The 13,618-nt window shown below is 39.9% G+C and overlaps 2 protein-coding genes across 2 annotated transcripts in view; one reads left to right on the top strand and one right to left on the bottom strand.

Annotated features, from left to right (window-relative positions):
* The window catches only part of Klhl28 (kelch like family member 28), a 643,595-nt gene that overhangs the window by 35,779 nt on the left and 594,198 nt on the right, over positions 1 to 13,618 (top strand). The window lies entirely within an intron of this gene.
* Positions 2,843 to 11,909, bottom strand: C1H14orf28 (chromosome 1 C14orf28 homolog). Its single transcript, XM_051146798.1, has 5 exons — positions 11,765 to 11,909; positions 7,751 to 8,275; positions 6,274 to 6,363; positions 5,027 to 5,161; positions 2,843 to 4,232 (listed from the first exon to the last, which is right to left on the bottom strand). Exons 2-5 carry the CDS (start codon positions 8,272 to 8,274, stop codon positions 4,049 to 4,051), a joined length of 933 nt encoding a protein of 310 aa, XP_051002755.1. The 5' UTR covers position 8,275; positions 11,765 to 11,909; the 3' UTR covers positions 2,843 to 4,048.

Below are 13,618 nucleotides of genomic sequence, written 5' to 3'. Positions count from 1 at the left end.
TCCAAGACTGTCATTTCTGGACACAGGCACTGCGTTTTGAAGGTTGGGTGTTGGAGTTTCTTTAGGACCTGACATTAGCAAAATGTGGTTAATAGTAGTTGAAGCTGTGTTGTGGGAACATGGAAGTTCCATCTTTGTTAAAAACTCCTGGGTGTCAACGCTCACTTGAACTGATCACGTCGTCTCCTCGGAGCACATGGGGTCATTCCTGGCCTCACATACTAGTCTGATCTCAGAAGAGTTTCTTGGCATCCCATTATTTCAGATTCCTATAATCTCTCCATCACATTATCTTTCATACACACACACACACCACCCTGACTCTTAACTGTCCCTAGATGAGAGAACCATCTACCAGTTTTACCAATAACTCAAGAGGTTCAGTGATGTTGTTACCACCCCACAAATCTCTATTCTTCTGAGTGAGCAAGTGGAGCTGTGAATCTGAGCTCTCCATTTTTGCAAAGGATTGCAGGACATGGTTCATATCGCTCCTTTACATCTTCTTTCATGACTTGCACACAATGAGGCTGACAGAGTTTATGGTGGTTTCTGAGTAATGTGGAAAGTTCTCTGCACATACCTTTTATTCTAAAAAGCAGACTTTATGAAGCAATCACTTAACCAAGAAATCTCAATGTTAATATTTTAGTATGTGTTCCTTTTCAAATACAAATTATTCATTTTATTTTATGGACAATAAAATTTAAATAATTTAGGCCCAACTTCCAACTCTGAGTTGCTCTCACCAAGAATGCAGTTGAAGGTCAGGAGAGATGGCTAGGTGGTTAAGAGTGCTTGCTGCAATGCTAATTTTTAATGAACACAGTTGAAACACAGCCAGCTGACATTCAGGGCAACCAGGGGCTACTGATACGCCAAGGCTGTGATCTACAAGGGAACTGCACATCTGGCTTCAGCTACATTCTAGCTTTCACTATCCTCTTAGAGTTCTCTCAGTCAGGATGACAGACAGCACTGTGCCAGCTTCCAGATTATTTCAAGGCCCTGGCTCCCTTGCCCTGGGTTTTGTTTGGTTCTACACAGCCAACTGTGCAGTCTTTTAGAAAAGCTTTTACCACAAAAAATATCACTGAGCAGAGATATTATAATTTTTCCTCTTCATGTGTTTTATAGTCAAAGCTTTATACATTATTTAAAATGAGACAAAATTCCAAGTTAAACAATAAAGCTATAGCCAAGTGTATAAGCAGCATTTTACCCTTTTTGTAGTGCACAGAAGCTAACACATATACACAGGCATGCATGCAAAAACATATACCTTCTGTACTGCACACATGCTAACATGTATGCACAACCACACAAACCTTTTCTTACCACACACTCAGGCCTTGCTTTTCTGTACCTGCACAGAAACTAACACATACACACCCATATGTACAAACACTACATAGCAACATACATGCATAAAAACCACTTTGAAAAAAATAAACCTAAGACTGGCACAAGATGAATAGCAACACTGCTCACACTAATCTACCAAATATAGCCAAATCTATAAAATGATTTCTTCCCCTTTAGGTGGATTTTGCTGTTTTTTGAGACATGGTTTCCCTGTGTAGGCTTGGCTATCCTGAACTCACTTCGTAGACCAGGTTGGCCTCGAACTCACATCAATCCAATCTGCCTGCCTCTGCCTCGGAGTGCTGGGATTAAAGGTGTGTGCCACCATGCCCAGCAGTTTTGGTTTTGATTAAAGAAATTTTACTCCCTTTCTTCTCGTTGACTGCTCAAGGGGTGTTTTAAGAAAATACTCCTTCACCACTCCCACATTCTATACATACTCAAGTTTATTACATTCAACTTTATCCACTGTGTGCCAGCTGGGGGTAATTTCTTTTCTAGAGTCAGCAAGTACAGTAACAGCAGATGACCTGTTCAACTCCAACCACTCAAGGTCCAGAAACCATAATTAAATCCCACCACATTAGTGATATGAGCTACTACTAATTTATTAGTGTTAAGAATACTATCTAGCTGGGCGTGGTGGCGCACGCCTTTAATCCCAGCACTTGGGAGGCAGAGGCAGGTGGATCCCAGTGAGTTCGAGGCCAGCCTGGTCTACAATGCGAGGCCAGGACAGGCAACGCTAGACAGAGAGACCCTGTCTCGAAAAACAAAAAACAAACGACAACAAAAAAAAGAATACTATCTAAATACTTTTTAAATTTTGTTAATTTTATAAGACAGAATCTGGCAGACTGCTTATTCACAAAGAGGTAGAAATATGTTTTATTAGCATGTTTAAAGTAGTCAAAATTTACCGTCTTATTCCTCACAACAACCCTGTGAGGTAGGTAAGTCATTTTACAATAAACTAATATCCCAAATAAGGTGCAAGTCCCTGAAGAATCTGCATGAAGAATAACTCAGTCATTAATAATATAGCCATATCATTTTATATGCATATGCTAATATTTGTGTTTTGTATAGTTTGATTCATGCAATACATTGTTACTAGAAAAACTTTCAGTAAATTAAATTCCATTTACCATATTTGGGGAAGTATTGAAATAAACCCTTATTTTTAAAAAACCCTATAATTCTATCTCAGACTAAAAATAATTTTAATACTGAGAGTGAGATAGTATCAGGAAGATTTCATCCTCATTTATCCATCCTTATAGCAAGTTATTTCAACATGGCACCACAGCAATTTAAGATTTATAATGAAACTTTAGTAAGTTGGTATTTGGCAGTGAGCTCTGTGGTCAGGTAGTCTTCAGATATACTGCACCCAATCTCAACCTAAACAATGTATTTTATTGTAATATAAACACTAAAATTAATGATACTTTACCAAGTATTTTTGCTTGAAAATATTTTCCCTTCAAATTGCAAAAAGATGACGTTAGGTTACAACAAAACTTGAAATTCTGTCAAATGCTTTGGCTTTCCATCTGTGGCACTACAAACCCAAGCCTCCTGATGTCAATGAGCAATTTCAAGGGAGCCAGATGTTACCTTTTTTAAAAATATTTTTTTTCTCTCTGTGCCAATGGAAAAACTGAACTAGGAGCCGGGCATGGTGGCACATGCTTTTAATCCCAGCACTCCAGAGGCAGAGGCAGGCAGATTGCTGTGAGTTCAAGGCCAGCCTGTCTACAAAAGCAAGTCCAGGAGAGCCACGGCTACACAGAGAAACCCTGCCTCGAAAAGAAAAAGAAAAAAAGAAAAAGAAAAACTGAACTAGAAGAAAGATTATTGGGTACCTCATTTCCCTCTAAAATACAAAATACATTTCTATTGTTAGCCCAACACTAACAATAGTGATAATTTTGATAGTTGCCTTGTCTGCAAAATAACTTACTGGAGAATTTTTCATTAATTTGGTAAGATACTTAGGATTGTTATGTAATTTATTTGTAATGCTTACATTAGCTAACGTCAGAAGCTTAATGCTTGAAAAGTGCTGGTGGGCTTATATTTTAGCAAATAGTTACAGCAACCTGCTACTACAAAGAAAATGGTTTAATCTACAAAAATATCCATTTTTTAAAAAATTGCCACAGGAAATAGCAAAGGGCAAAATAAACTAAACAATTACTAAAATAAGCCATCCATAAGCCATCCATTCAAATCCTGCTAAATCCAATGCAGTACACTTTGGAGGTAAGGCAAAGAAAAATATAGTCAGATAACCAAAATACTGACTTTTACCCTAGGCTTTATCTAAAAAGGAAAATTTAGAATTGAAATGACAAAGCATTTTCTTGGATTTAAAGACAGAACTGTAAAAACCATTGAGGTATATATAAATAAAAAAATACAAAGGCCACAAGATATATTTTATTTAAACACAACATACGCTTGTATAAAAATAACCCAGAAAATACTTTAAAAATACATTTTTGCATAGACCGTCCATATAAAACATTTACCTGGAGGCAAAACAATAAAAAATACATCTCTGAAACTAGTATAGTTGAACTGTTTCCTTGGATACCAAGTATATGCAGAACCAAAGCCCTTCACCTAGGGAGCATGGGCAAGCCGGAGAACAATATAATTCAGCATCAGTCTCTGTTTATTTCTCTGTTGCTCGAATATAAACCAGTGATGACAAGAGAAGAAACTCTGGGGGTTTATTTAACAAAATTAAATTCACATTTCTGAGGCCATCATAGTGCATCCAATGTCCATCAATCTGGAAAGCTGCAGAATAATGATGTTCCTCTTTGTTAAATAATGTGGCACCTTCCAGCAAATACCTGAAAATGATGCAACAGTGTGTAACAAAAAAAAAAAAAAAAAAAATCAGATTTATTTTTTATGATAAACAGTCCTTAAGTTATTTAAATGTGTTTATTTTTACAGATATATGCTATCATTTCTGCTTTATCAATAAGAGAACTGATATGTATAATGGTGATAGGACCAAGGCTATATAGATCTTGTAAAAGGCAGGGCTAGGGTTTGAATACGCTGTTCTACAGTCAAGGCCCTAATCGCTATGCATGCTGCTAGTAACTAGCTTTCTCAGGGTGGACTCTGATCCCAGTCAGAATCCAGAAACCTAAAAAACCTTGATTTTTAACATATCATCTATTATCATCGTTATCCTTTGTTTTGTTTTGGTTTTGTTTTTTGAGACAGGGTTTCTCTTTGTAGCCCTGCCTGTCCTAGAACTCACTCTGTAGACCAGGCTGGCCTCCAACTCACAGAGATCTGCCTGTCTCTACCTCCCAAGTGCTGGGATTAAAGGCAAGAGCCACCACTGCCCAGCATCATCGTTTTTTGTTTTTTTGGGGGGTTTTTTTGTTTTTTTGTTTTTTTTGAGGGTCTCATTGTGTGCAGCTCTGACTGGCCCAGAATTCCTGTGTATGACAGATTGGCCTCAAACTCACAAGGGGCCTTCTGTGACTCACTTGAGGGGTCAGGGTTAAAGGTGTGCCATCATGTTCAGCTAACAATGTCTTCTTAATGGTTAGTCAAAATCATGGTGGACTACATTTTTTTCACTAATTTTGGGAAATAAGCAAATAAACAAACAAAAAGTACCTACTTGTGATCAGATAAATCCAAGTAATAGGGGACATATGCCAGATCTTCAGGTTTCCAATGCTGCATATTTAACACAACAAAAGGGGGTGCTCCATGGCAGAAAACTCGTTGGGAAAATTCTCTTAAGCCACCACACCTAAAATGAAAATTGGGTATAAACATTATTATATATGGGCCAAACTGCTTTATGACACTTTTGAACTGTATTTAATTTTCTAGTAAGCATAGTTATCCTATTATATTAGGTAATTGGATGACTGTTTTATTACCTTATTTTCCTAGTCCTAGAGGTTCATAGGGTTCTCTATACTAGAAGTGATGCTTTGAGAAGTTGATTACTTCTATTAAGTTATAAAAGCATGAGTCTGTTAAACCATTGTAACAGCTCCTATTTATGCATACAGTTTTCTCTTTAAGGTATCTCCAATAATGACTGAGAAGGAAATGCCTCCTTTTTTAGGTTTAGAATCTTCTATTAACATGAAGCAAATTTTCCCTCTTTCAGTATAAATATTAAGCTTATATATCAAAATAAAACTTTACAGTAAAATCTCGATTAACCGGAATGCTCAGGGCAGTCTTCTTGTTGGCCAACATTATTGACTATACTAAGTTAACCAGAAAATCATTTACTTCAGTGCTTGTGGCTAAAATATGTAAGTTTTTTTTGGGGGGGGGGTTCTACAGAATCATTAACATACGTATCTTTCATCTTTCCTTCTTTTATGATCAGGATCTTCTATGATCTTTTATGGTTTTATAAGATCATCCTTTTAACTATTAACTCCTAGTGCTCAAAATAAGGTATACATAGAAATTTCTAAACGATTAGGATATTTATGCCCCTCTTGACTATATATTTTTTTTCTGTATTAGTTTTTTGGTTGTCATTTACCTTTCTCCTAAATGAGGAATGCAGAAAAAGTCCATTTAATTGAGGGTCCTGATTAGCCAGGTTCCGGTTAACCGAGGTTTTATTGTACCTACTCAGCAATGAGGAAAAAGAGAAAAGGTGTTTGCTTTGTATTCGTCAACTGGCAATAGTACCATATTTTATGTTTATATCTGATAACAAAATATAACATATGATGACATATTAAACTAGACTAGGACCACTGAAAAACTGGCTGCCTAAGTACTTAGGCATTGCTGTTTCAGAAGTGTATTAACTTCAAGGAGCTTATCAGCCTAGATTTCTTTATAACACAAGAGAAATACTTTCATTTCAAATGTCAATCATGTACTCACCCGCGCTCTTCACAAAGTTCAATTTTGGAACAGAATAACCCATCCACAGCCAGTCGTATCAAGTTTCCGTGTGGAGTTTCCTGGGGAGGACTGCAATGACAGCAAAATGCAGGTTAAGACTGACTGAACCATTCAATACGTTATTAGAATGGCACATTCTAGGAGCCAATGTGGTATGAGCAGAACTGACGACACAAAGTATACAACCTCTGATTATCTTTGGGGTTCTGGCTGCATCATTTAGGACAGGATCTCAGCCTTAGCTGAGGCTGGTATGAAACTCACTCTGTAGCCAAGGATAGTCTCAAATTTACAATGATTCCTTTGTCTCAATTCCCTGAATGTTGACATTACCATCATGAAAGAACATATCTGAGCCTTTTGTTTTAGGCAGATACCATAGAAGCAGATGAAATCTATAAATAATGCACGGACAAAGTTTCCTATAAACTGATCCCAATGTATACAGTTGTTGCTACTTTAACTTAAAAAAAAAAGGTTCAACAGTCGAGGTGGGTTCTGATGGGTAGAAAGTTTGATGCAGAATCCAGAAAGCAGGTTATTAGTAAACGTGCTAGCAACTGTGACCTGTTTAGTTGCATCATCTGTTAGAAATGCTGTTCTACAAACTTCAAGAGCCTTCTTTAAATAATTATAATAAGCTTAAAAAGATTCTAGGGTATGGCGAAAAGCCTTTTAAGTGAGAGAAATACAAAACAGTACTGACACAGAATTACACTTATAAAAACGTATAGATTGACAAAATGCTATTAAAAAATAAACAAGTCCATTATGACAGAAAAAAATCTGATGGATTTAAAGTCAACACCATCTTCTATCTGCAATACAGGAAGATAGGTGACATATGTGTATCACAATGTACATTTCCAATCTAGTGGGCTGTCTTTTTTCCTGACTAGAGCCAAATTCACTTCTGACAATGTCTGGATTTCCTCGTCTTCCCCTGGTAGCAGGTCCTGAGGCTTTAATGCTTGCCACCACCAGGTCTTCCCAGCTTGGCTTTGTCTATGGTCATTTATTCTCTTGGAGGTCTGTGTTCTCTCTGAAAGGCAAAACCAGTCACCTCTCCACAGCATCTTCACCACTTAGTGCAAACATTCTCACTAACAGCCTCTCCAGATAGGAGAAGCTGAACTTGGGAGTTTTTGTGTATAAATATGCTCTGGCCTTGCCACGAAAGAGTATTTCTAGCTTTCTTGTTCACACAGAAGTATTGTTCCTGACAAGGATCATTTGGAAGATAAAGCACAAAAGCATTACAACATTCTTTCAGGGAGTAAATCTTTGGCATAAAGCACCTAGTAAGCTTGCACCAAAAATGACTGACTTTACATAGCAGATTATTTATTTCTTTGCTACTAAGAAGTTATCAGGTGGTGTAATACCCAGATGCATATAATTCAGCAAAGCTCATTTAACAACTAAGTGCGACAAAACAGAACTGAGAGCAACTTACTTTATACTAATTGTGCGCTGCTGATCTTCTTGCACTCGGGTCGGGCAGCGCCAGTTAGAACAGTAACTCTCTTGAATGGTACACATGAGATTTTCAAGATTTTTGGTAAAATTATCGTGCTCATTCCCAAACAAATCAATGACTAATGAAGCTTTGTGAACTTCAGATTTGTACTGCTGTTTTTCCATCTTGTCCCAAATCCAAAGCAGCTTCACAGTTGTAAAACTGTAGGTGTCCATTAAATAAAGAAAACAGTCTACAAACTCCCTGCCAAAATGGAGAGAGAGTTCCCTGGGGAAACTTTCATTTTCATTAAGAATGACATAGAGTAGCATTAAGAATCCATCTATGGTGCAGGTATTTTTCAGTCTGATCTCAACATAGAGGGGTGTACAGGATACTGCTTTGCGGCCAGCTTTGATAGTAAAAACTCCTCCCCAAGGGAGGACAGGCCTCCAGAATGATCGATCTTGGTTATAGTTATTTTTAATTGATGCTTTGATCTCTTCAAACAGTGTCTTCATCCTGAATTTTAAAGGTGCAAAGGGAAACATGTAAATAAATGAGATACATTTAAATGAAAATGAATGGACTTACAGAGTCAAATTAGATTGTTAGAAGTCCTCCCAATATGAAAATAACACCAGCAGTGACAATTTAATGCTTCTGCGGGGATGGGGCGTATGCCTGGTCTCTGTGAACATCACTGAAGAAGTCAAATCCTTGGACAGCAAGATAGTAGCACTCAAGCCTGGAGAATTGACTGTGATCCCAGGAACCCACAGATGGGTGGAAAGAGAGAACTGACTCCATGAGGTTGCCCTCTGATCTCCACATGCATGCTATGCTATGTGTGGCCATAGACTAACAGACAGGCAGACAGACAGACAGATGGACACACACACACACACACACACACACACACACACACACGCACACACACACACACACACCAAATACCTTATTTTTTCTTAAGAAATAAACTTTGATACCTAAGCTTTTTTATACATTTTTAATAGATATGGGGGTTGGAGAGGTTGCACAGTGGTTAAGGGCACTTGCTATTCTTGCAAGATGACTTGGGTTTGGTTTTCAGTACCCATGTGGAGGCTTACAACTGCCTGAAACTCCAATTCCAGGGAATTTAGTGCCCTCTTCTCGCCTCTGTGAGCACAAAGCATGTACACTGTGCACATACATGTGTGTGTGTGTGTGTGTGTGTGTGTGTATACATATATATATATATAATTAGATGAATCTTAAAAGAAAAAAAAAAGCCAGGTCTGGGTGTGGTGGCACATGCCTTTAATCCCAGAACTTGGGAGGCAGAGGCAGGTGGATTGCTGTGAGTTCGAGGCCAGCCTGGTCTACAAAAGCGAGTCCAGGATAGCCAAGGCTACACAGAGAAACTCTGTCTCAAAAACCAAAAAAAAAAAAAAAGATATAGAGTAACCATCTGACAGGCCTTTGTATTAATTATATTAGTTTTTATCTGTGAAAACCTTATAATAAATCCTAAATAAAGTTATTAAAATGTATAAACTTATGAAAATGTCATAGAGAAACACTTGCCATTTTGTTGTTTGTTGTTTGTTTTTGTTTTTTTGAGACAGGGTCTCTCTGTATAGCCTTGGCTGTCCTAGACTCAATTTGTAGACCAGGCTGGCCTCAAACTCACAGCAATCCACCAGCCTCTGCCTCCCAAGTGCTGGGATTAAAGGCGTGCGCCAACATGCCTGGCCCAACACTTGCCATTTTGTAAACTTAACATGCACTAATAAGAACTAAAACTACATATGAAATTTTTTACTTTTTAAAAATTTTTATTTAATTTTAATTTATGTGCATTGGTGTGGGGGGTCTCAGATCTTGGAGTTACAGACAGTTGTGAGCTGCCATGTGGGTGTTGGGAATTGAACCGAGGTCCTTTGGAAGAGCAGGCAGTGCTCTTAACCACTGATCCATCTCTCCAGCCCAAATTTTTACTCTTAATGCAAACCTCTTTCTATCTCCCCAATTAAAAGCTGAGCTTTAGTTCCTTGTTAATACAAGCAGCTCCTCTTAAGAAACTGAAATGACACCCTCAGATATTTTCCAGTACAGAAGAGCATCTTATGGTTTTTACAGTAATTACACTGCAAAGTGTATCTATGTTATAAAACAAGTGTATGATCATTTGTTGCTCTAGATGAAGGCTAATCTAGCATTGAGCTTAGAAAGCCAACAAAAGAGAAGTGAACACAGCACTTCAAACACTAGCATGAGTAGTATTTCTATTCACTTTGGGACATTTATCTGCAACCTAGAACTGAGCTAGTCTGCATTTTAAATACAGAGGCCATGTTATGAAAATCTCAGAATTTAATATCCTGATTCTTCCCTCTGCATGTTCTGGGGAATAGACTGGCATGTCCTTCCCCCTTAAACTGCCACCTTTCTATCCCTTAACCTTCAGGACAGCCAAACACTGTTTTTAAAGTCACTGACTCTATTTTAATAAAGGTGTTTATATCCTATGTATGTTACAAAAGCAGTTTTTTAAAGGTCCCTGTTGAAATTGTTTTGTAAAAGCTACTTTGTTTTTCTTGGAAAAATAAGTATAAATAACAGTATTTCTTCTTAAAAAGTTACTTTCACAGAAAAGTTTAAGAAAAGAGGATATAACTGAGCAATAAAAACAGAGAAATAGCTAAAGTCAGTATCTCATTTTGACTACCTCTTCTTTTTTTTAATTAATTTATTCAGATTACAACTCAATTGTTATCCCATCACTTGTATCCTCCTCTTCCTCCCTCCTTCCCACCCCCACCCTATTCCTCTCTGCTAGGTCCATGACCATGACCTAGGGGGATTTCCTCCGCCACTTTATGGTCACAGGCTTTCAAGTCTCATCTTGGTAGCCTTCCTATTCTTTCTTTGAGTACCACAAGGGCTCCCCACCAAGGGGAGGATGTCAAATATGGGGCACCAGAGTTCATGTCAGAGTTTGACTACCTTTTCTTTTCAAATAGTGCATCCTCCTAAACACGACACAAACTCAAATGTAAACCTGAGTTTTATATCCAAAATTAAGTTCAAAACTATTCTGTGGTACTAGAAAATTCCACTGTACATTAAACGTGTGTACTGTTTTTCACTTGAGACAAGATATTGTATTCTGAATTATTTAGTACTATATTTAGTTTGAAATAATGGGTGTTTATATATACTCTGTTAACACTGGCTCTCATCAATCACTTTGATTAGCAGAGTGTGGCAAATCTGAAGCCAAGGAAACACATTTCTTAATATAAATTGGCCATTTTCATTTGGTGTTTTAAAAAACCCTAAGACATGAAAGCATTTTTAAAAGGAGGAAAACTTTTCATGATCTTTATTTTATTTCTTAAATGTTTAAAGAATTTTTGAGCAAGGTTTTGGAGCTTGTGCCCAGATTCCCTAAATATTATACTGGAAAGAAAGACTAAATCTTTGGTGTTTCTGTTAAAATTATCTTGGATGTGATCAACTGAAGAGTAACCACAGCTCTGAAAGGCAATGATTATAATCTGCAACGATTAGACCACAAGGATAAAATAGGGCACGGACCTAAGTTTAGACTGGAAGATGTTGAGGGCACTTAAAATCCCATCAATAAGTTGGTCAGTTGTCCAAACGTAAATTCCAGTAAAACTTAAAAAAGGAAAAAGGAGTAAGAGATGGGCGGCAAGAGCTTTACTGAAATAGCTCTCAGTTTCTGGCTTGTGGTCACAGGCTCTCTTACCTGCCTCCATGCCAGCGCTTTCAGTTGGGCTAAGGCCAGGAAACTCCCAAACCTCAATTTCTCCACCAACGTGACCCCTTTCCTGCGCTGTCATACTCAGGGGTCACAGTGTTTGCCCAGAGGGCTCGACCACCTGTCGTGGGCACCTAACACCTCACTTCCCAGAGAAGCAGGACCCCCGCGCGGCCACGCCCACCCTCCCGTCAAAGGCGGCCAGGCCTCGGGGACACGGGCGGCTCCTCAGTGCCTACCTCCCGGGGGACCGAAGACCGCCGGTGCCACCGCACCCGTTGCCGCCGCCGCTCGCTCATGGAGAGCCCGGGCCGCCGCCGCCGCGGCCGCCGCATCTACCAGCCCCTCCAGCTGCCTCGGCCGCCCCCGGCGAGCGTGCGGGGCTCCGGCATGGCCTCCATCGCGCCCGCCGCGGCGGGAGCCACCGCAGCCGCAGCGCCCAGCCCCACCCGAGCGGCCCACGCAGCCCCGACAGCGGGGCTCGGCGCGTCGCTTGTTACGGAACAGGATTCCGTGGGCCGCCCCCTCCCCCCGGCCCGGCCAGGCCAGCCGGCGGCCGCGCTGCTGCGCAGGCGCGAAGACCCCGCCCTGCGTGCGCGTGTCGGGTGTGTGTGTGTGTGTGTGTGTGTGTGTACAGCTTTCGGACTTGCCCAATCGGAGCCGGGATCGGGTGTGGGAGGGCGGGTCCTAGCGGAGAGGGGCGGGGCCCCAGGGTGACAGAGTGGGTGGGGCAGCCGGAAATGGGCTGGGTTTTCTCTGAGGCGCAACTGTCTAAGCTGAGCAGCTTAGCCTTTTGACATTAATACCAATTTTGGACCAGTCTTGATTTTAGTTTGATTCTAGGTCTTTGGAATCCTTAATTCAGAAAGAGAAAGCTCCTTTTTTTCTCAGTACATTATGACTATGTGAAATATTGATTTAATGTTTATATATATATATTTGAACTATATGTATATGAAAAAAGTTGAATTGGTATCTTAAATACTGTTTAAGATTAGCCAAATGAAGTATTTTACAATGGAAGGGAATATTATTTAAAAAAAATAGATCTAAATGAGAGAAGCATGGGAGAATAGCAAAGTAGAAGGATCCAGAGGGTCCTAGAAACCTACAAGTAGAACATTATGATAGGCAGATTTGGGTCCAGGGGTCCTGCTCAAACTAAGGCACCAGCCAAGGACAATACAGGCAGTAAAGTTTAAACCCCTACCCAGATCTAGCCAACAGTCAGAACATTCTCCACAGTTGAGTGGAGAGTGGGATATGACTTTCTCACGTACTATGGTGCCTCACATTTGACCATGTCCCCTGGTGGGGGAGACCTGGTGGCACTCAGAGGAAGGACAGCAGGTTGCCAAGAAGAGACTTGATACCCTATGAGCATGTACAGGGGGAGGTAATCCCCCTCAGGAACAGACATAGGGGAGGGGAATAATGGGAAAATGGGGGGGGGGGAGAATGGGAGGATACAAGGGATGGGATAAACATTGAGATGTAACAAGAATAAATTAATAAAAAAAATTAAAAAAATAGATCGCTTAAGCCCCATTATAGTGCTCAGAAATTAGAAGTTTCCACACAGCAAGTGACAGAGACGGATGGTCAAGTTGAAGATGTTTAATTCTAGAGTTTGTGAATCTAACCACGATTCATTTTCTTTAGTATCTTTTTAATCTTCGAAGAGTGAAAGCCCTGTGTGGCCCTGTACCTTGAGAGTATGCCTTAGAAACACTGAATAAAGACTGTCTGAATAAAGACTGTCCAGGGGTCTAGACTCCAGAATACAGCATGGCAGATACGAAGAGCTGAATGCGAGTCACTTAGGTGGCAGTTTTTACAGCCTGGGCCTAAGGAGGTTGGATGCCTTCTTGAATGATATAATGCTTATGCAAGGCTGTGCAAGGACCTTCCGCACAAATCTCTCTGGATGGAGGTATGCAGACTCGGGGGGGGGGGAGCGGTGGGGGGGGGAGCTTGAGTGCAGATGGGGGAGAGAAGAGTTCTCTAAGCAGAGGGGGGAAGAAGATATTTCTGTCCAAAGAATTATAACTAGTAATTCCTACAAAGCAGTCTTTTTCTGGCTTTTGTAGTTT

The sequence above is a fragment of the Acomys russatus genome, chromosome 1 (assembly GCF_903995435.1).
Source record: "Acomys russatus chromosome 1, mAcoRus1.1, whole genome shotgun sequence".
NCBI lineage: Eukaryota > Metazoa > Chordata > Mammalia > Rodentia > Muridae > Acomys > Acomys russatus.
The sequence above is the reverse complement of the archived record's forward strand: the minus strand, read 5'-3'. Positions and strand labels throughout refer to the sequence as shown.

Bases quoted from the DNA above. Each gene is read 5' to 3' on its own strand.
- C1H14orf28 (XM_051146798.1), bottom strand. From the start codon at position 8,274: ATGAAGACACTGTTTGAAGAGATCAAAGCATCAATTAAAAATAACTAT. The intron at 5,162-6,273 runs GTGAGTACATGA...TTTTCATTTTAG, and splicing joins GAACTTTGTGAAGAGCGCGG to GTGTGGTGGCTTAAGAGAAT. The intron at 4,233-5,026 runs GTAGGTACTTTT...CATCATTTTCAG, and splicing joins TTGGATTTATCTGATCACAA to GTATTTGCTGGAAGGTGCCA.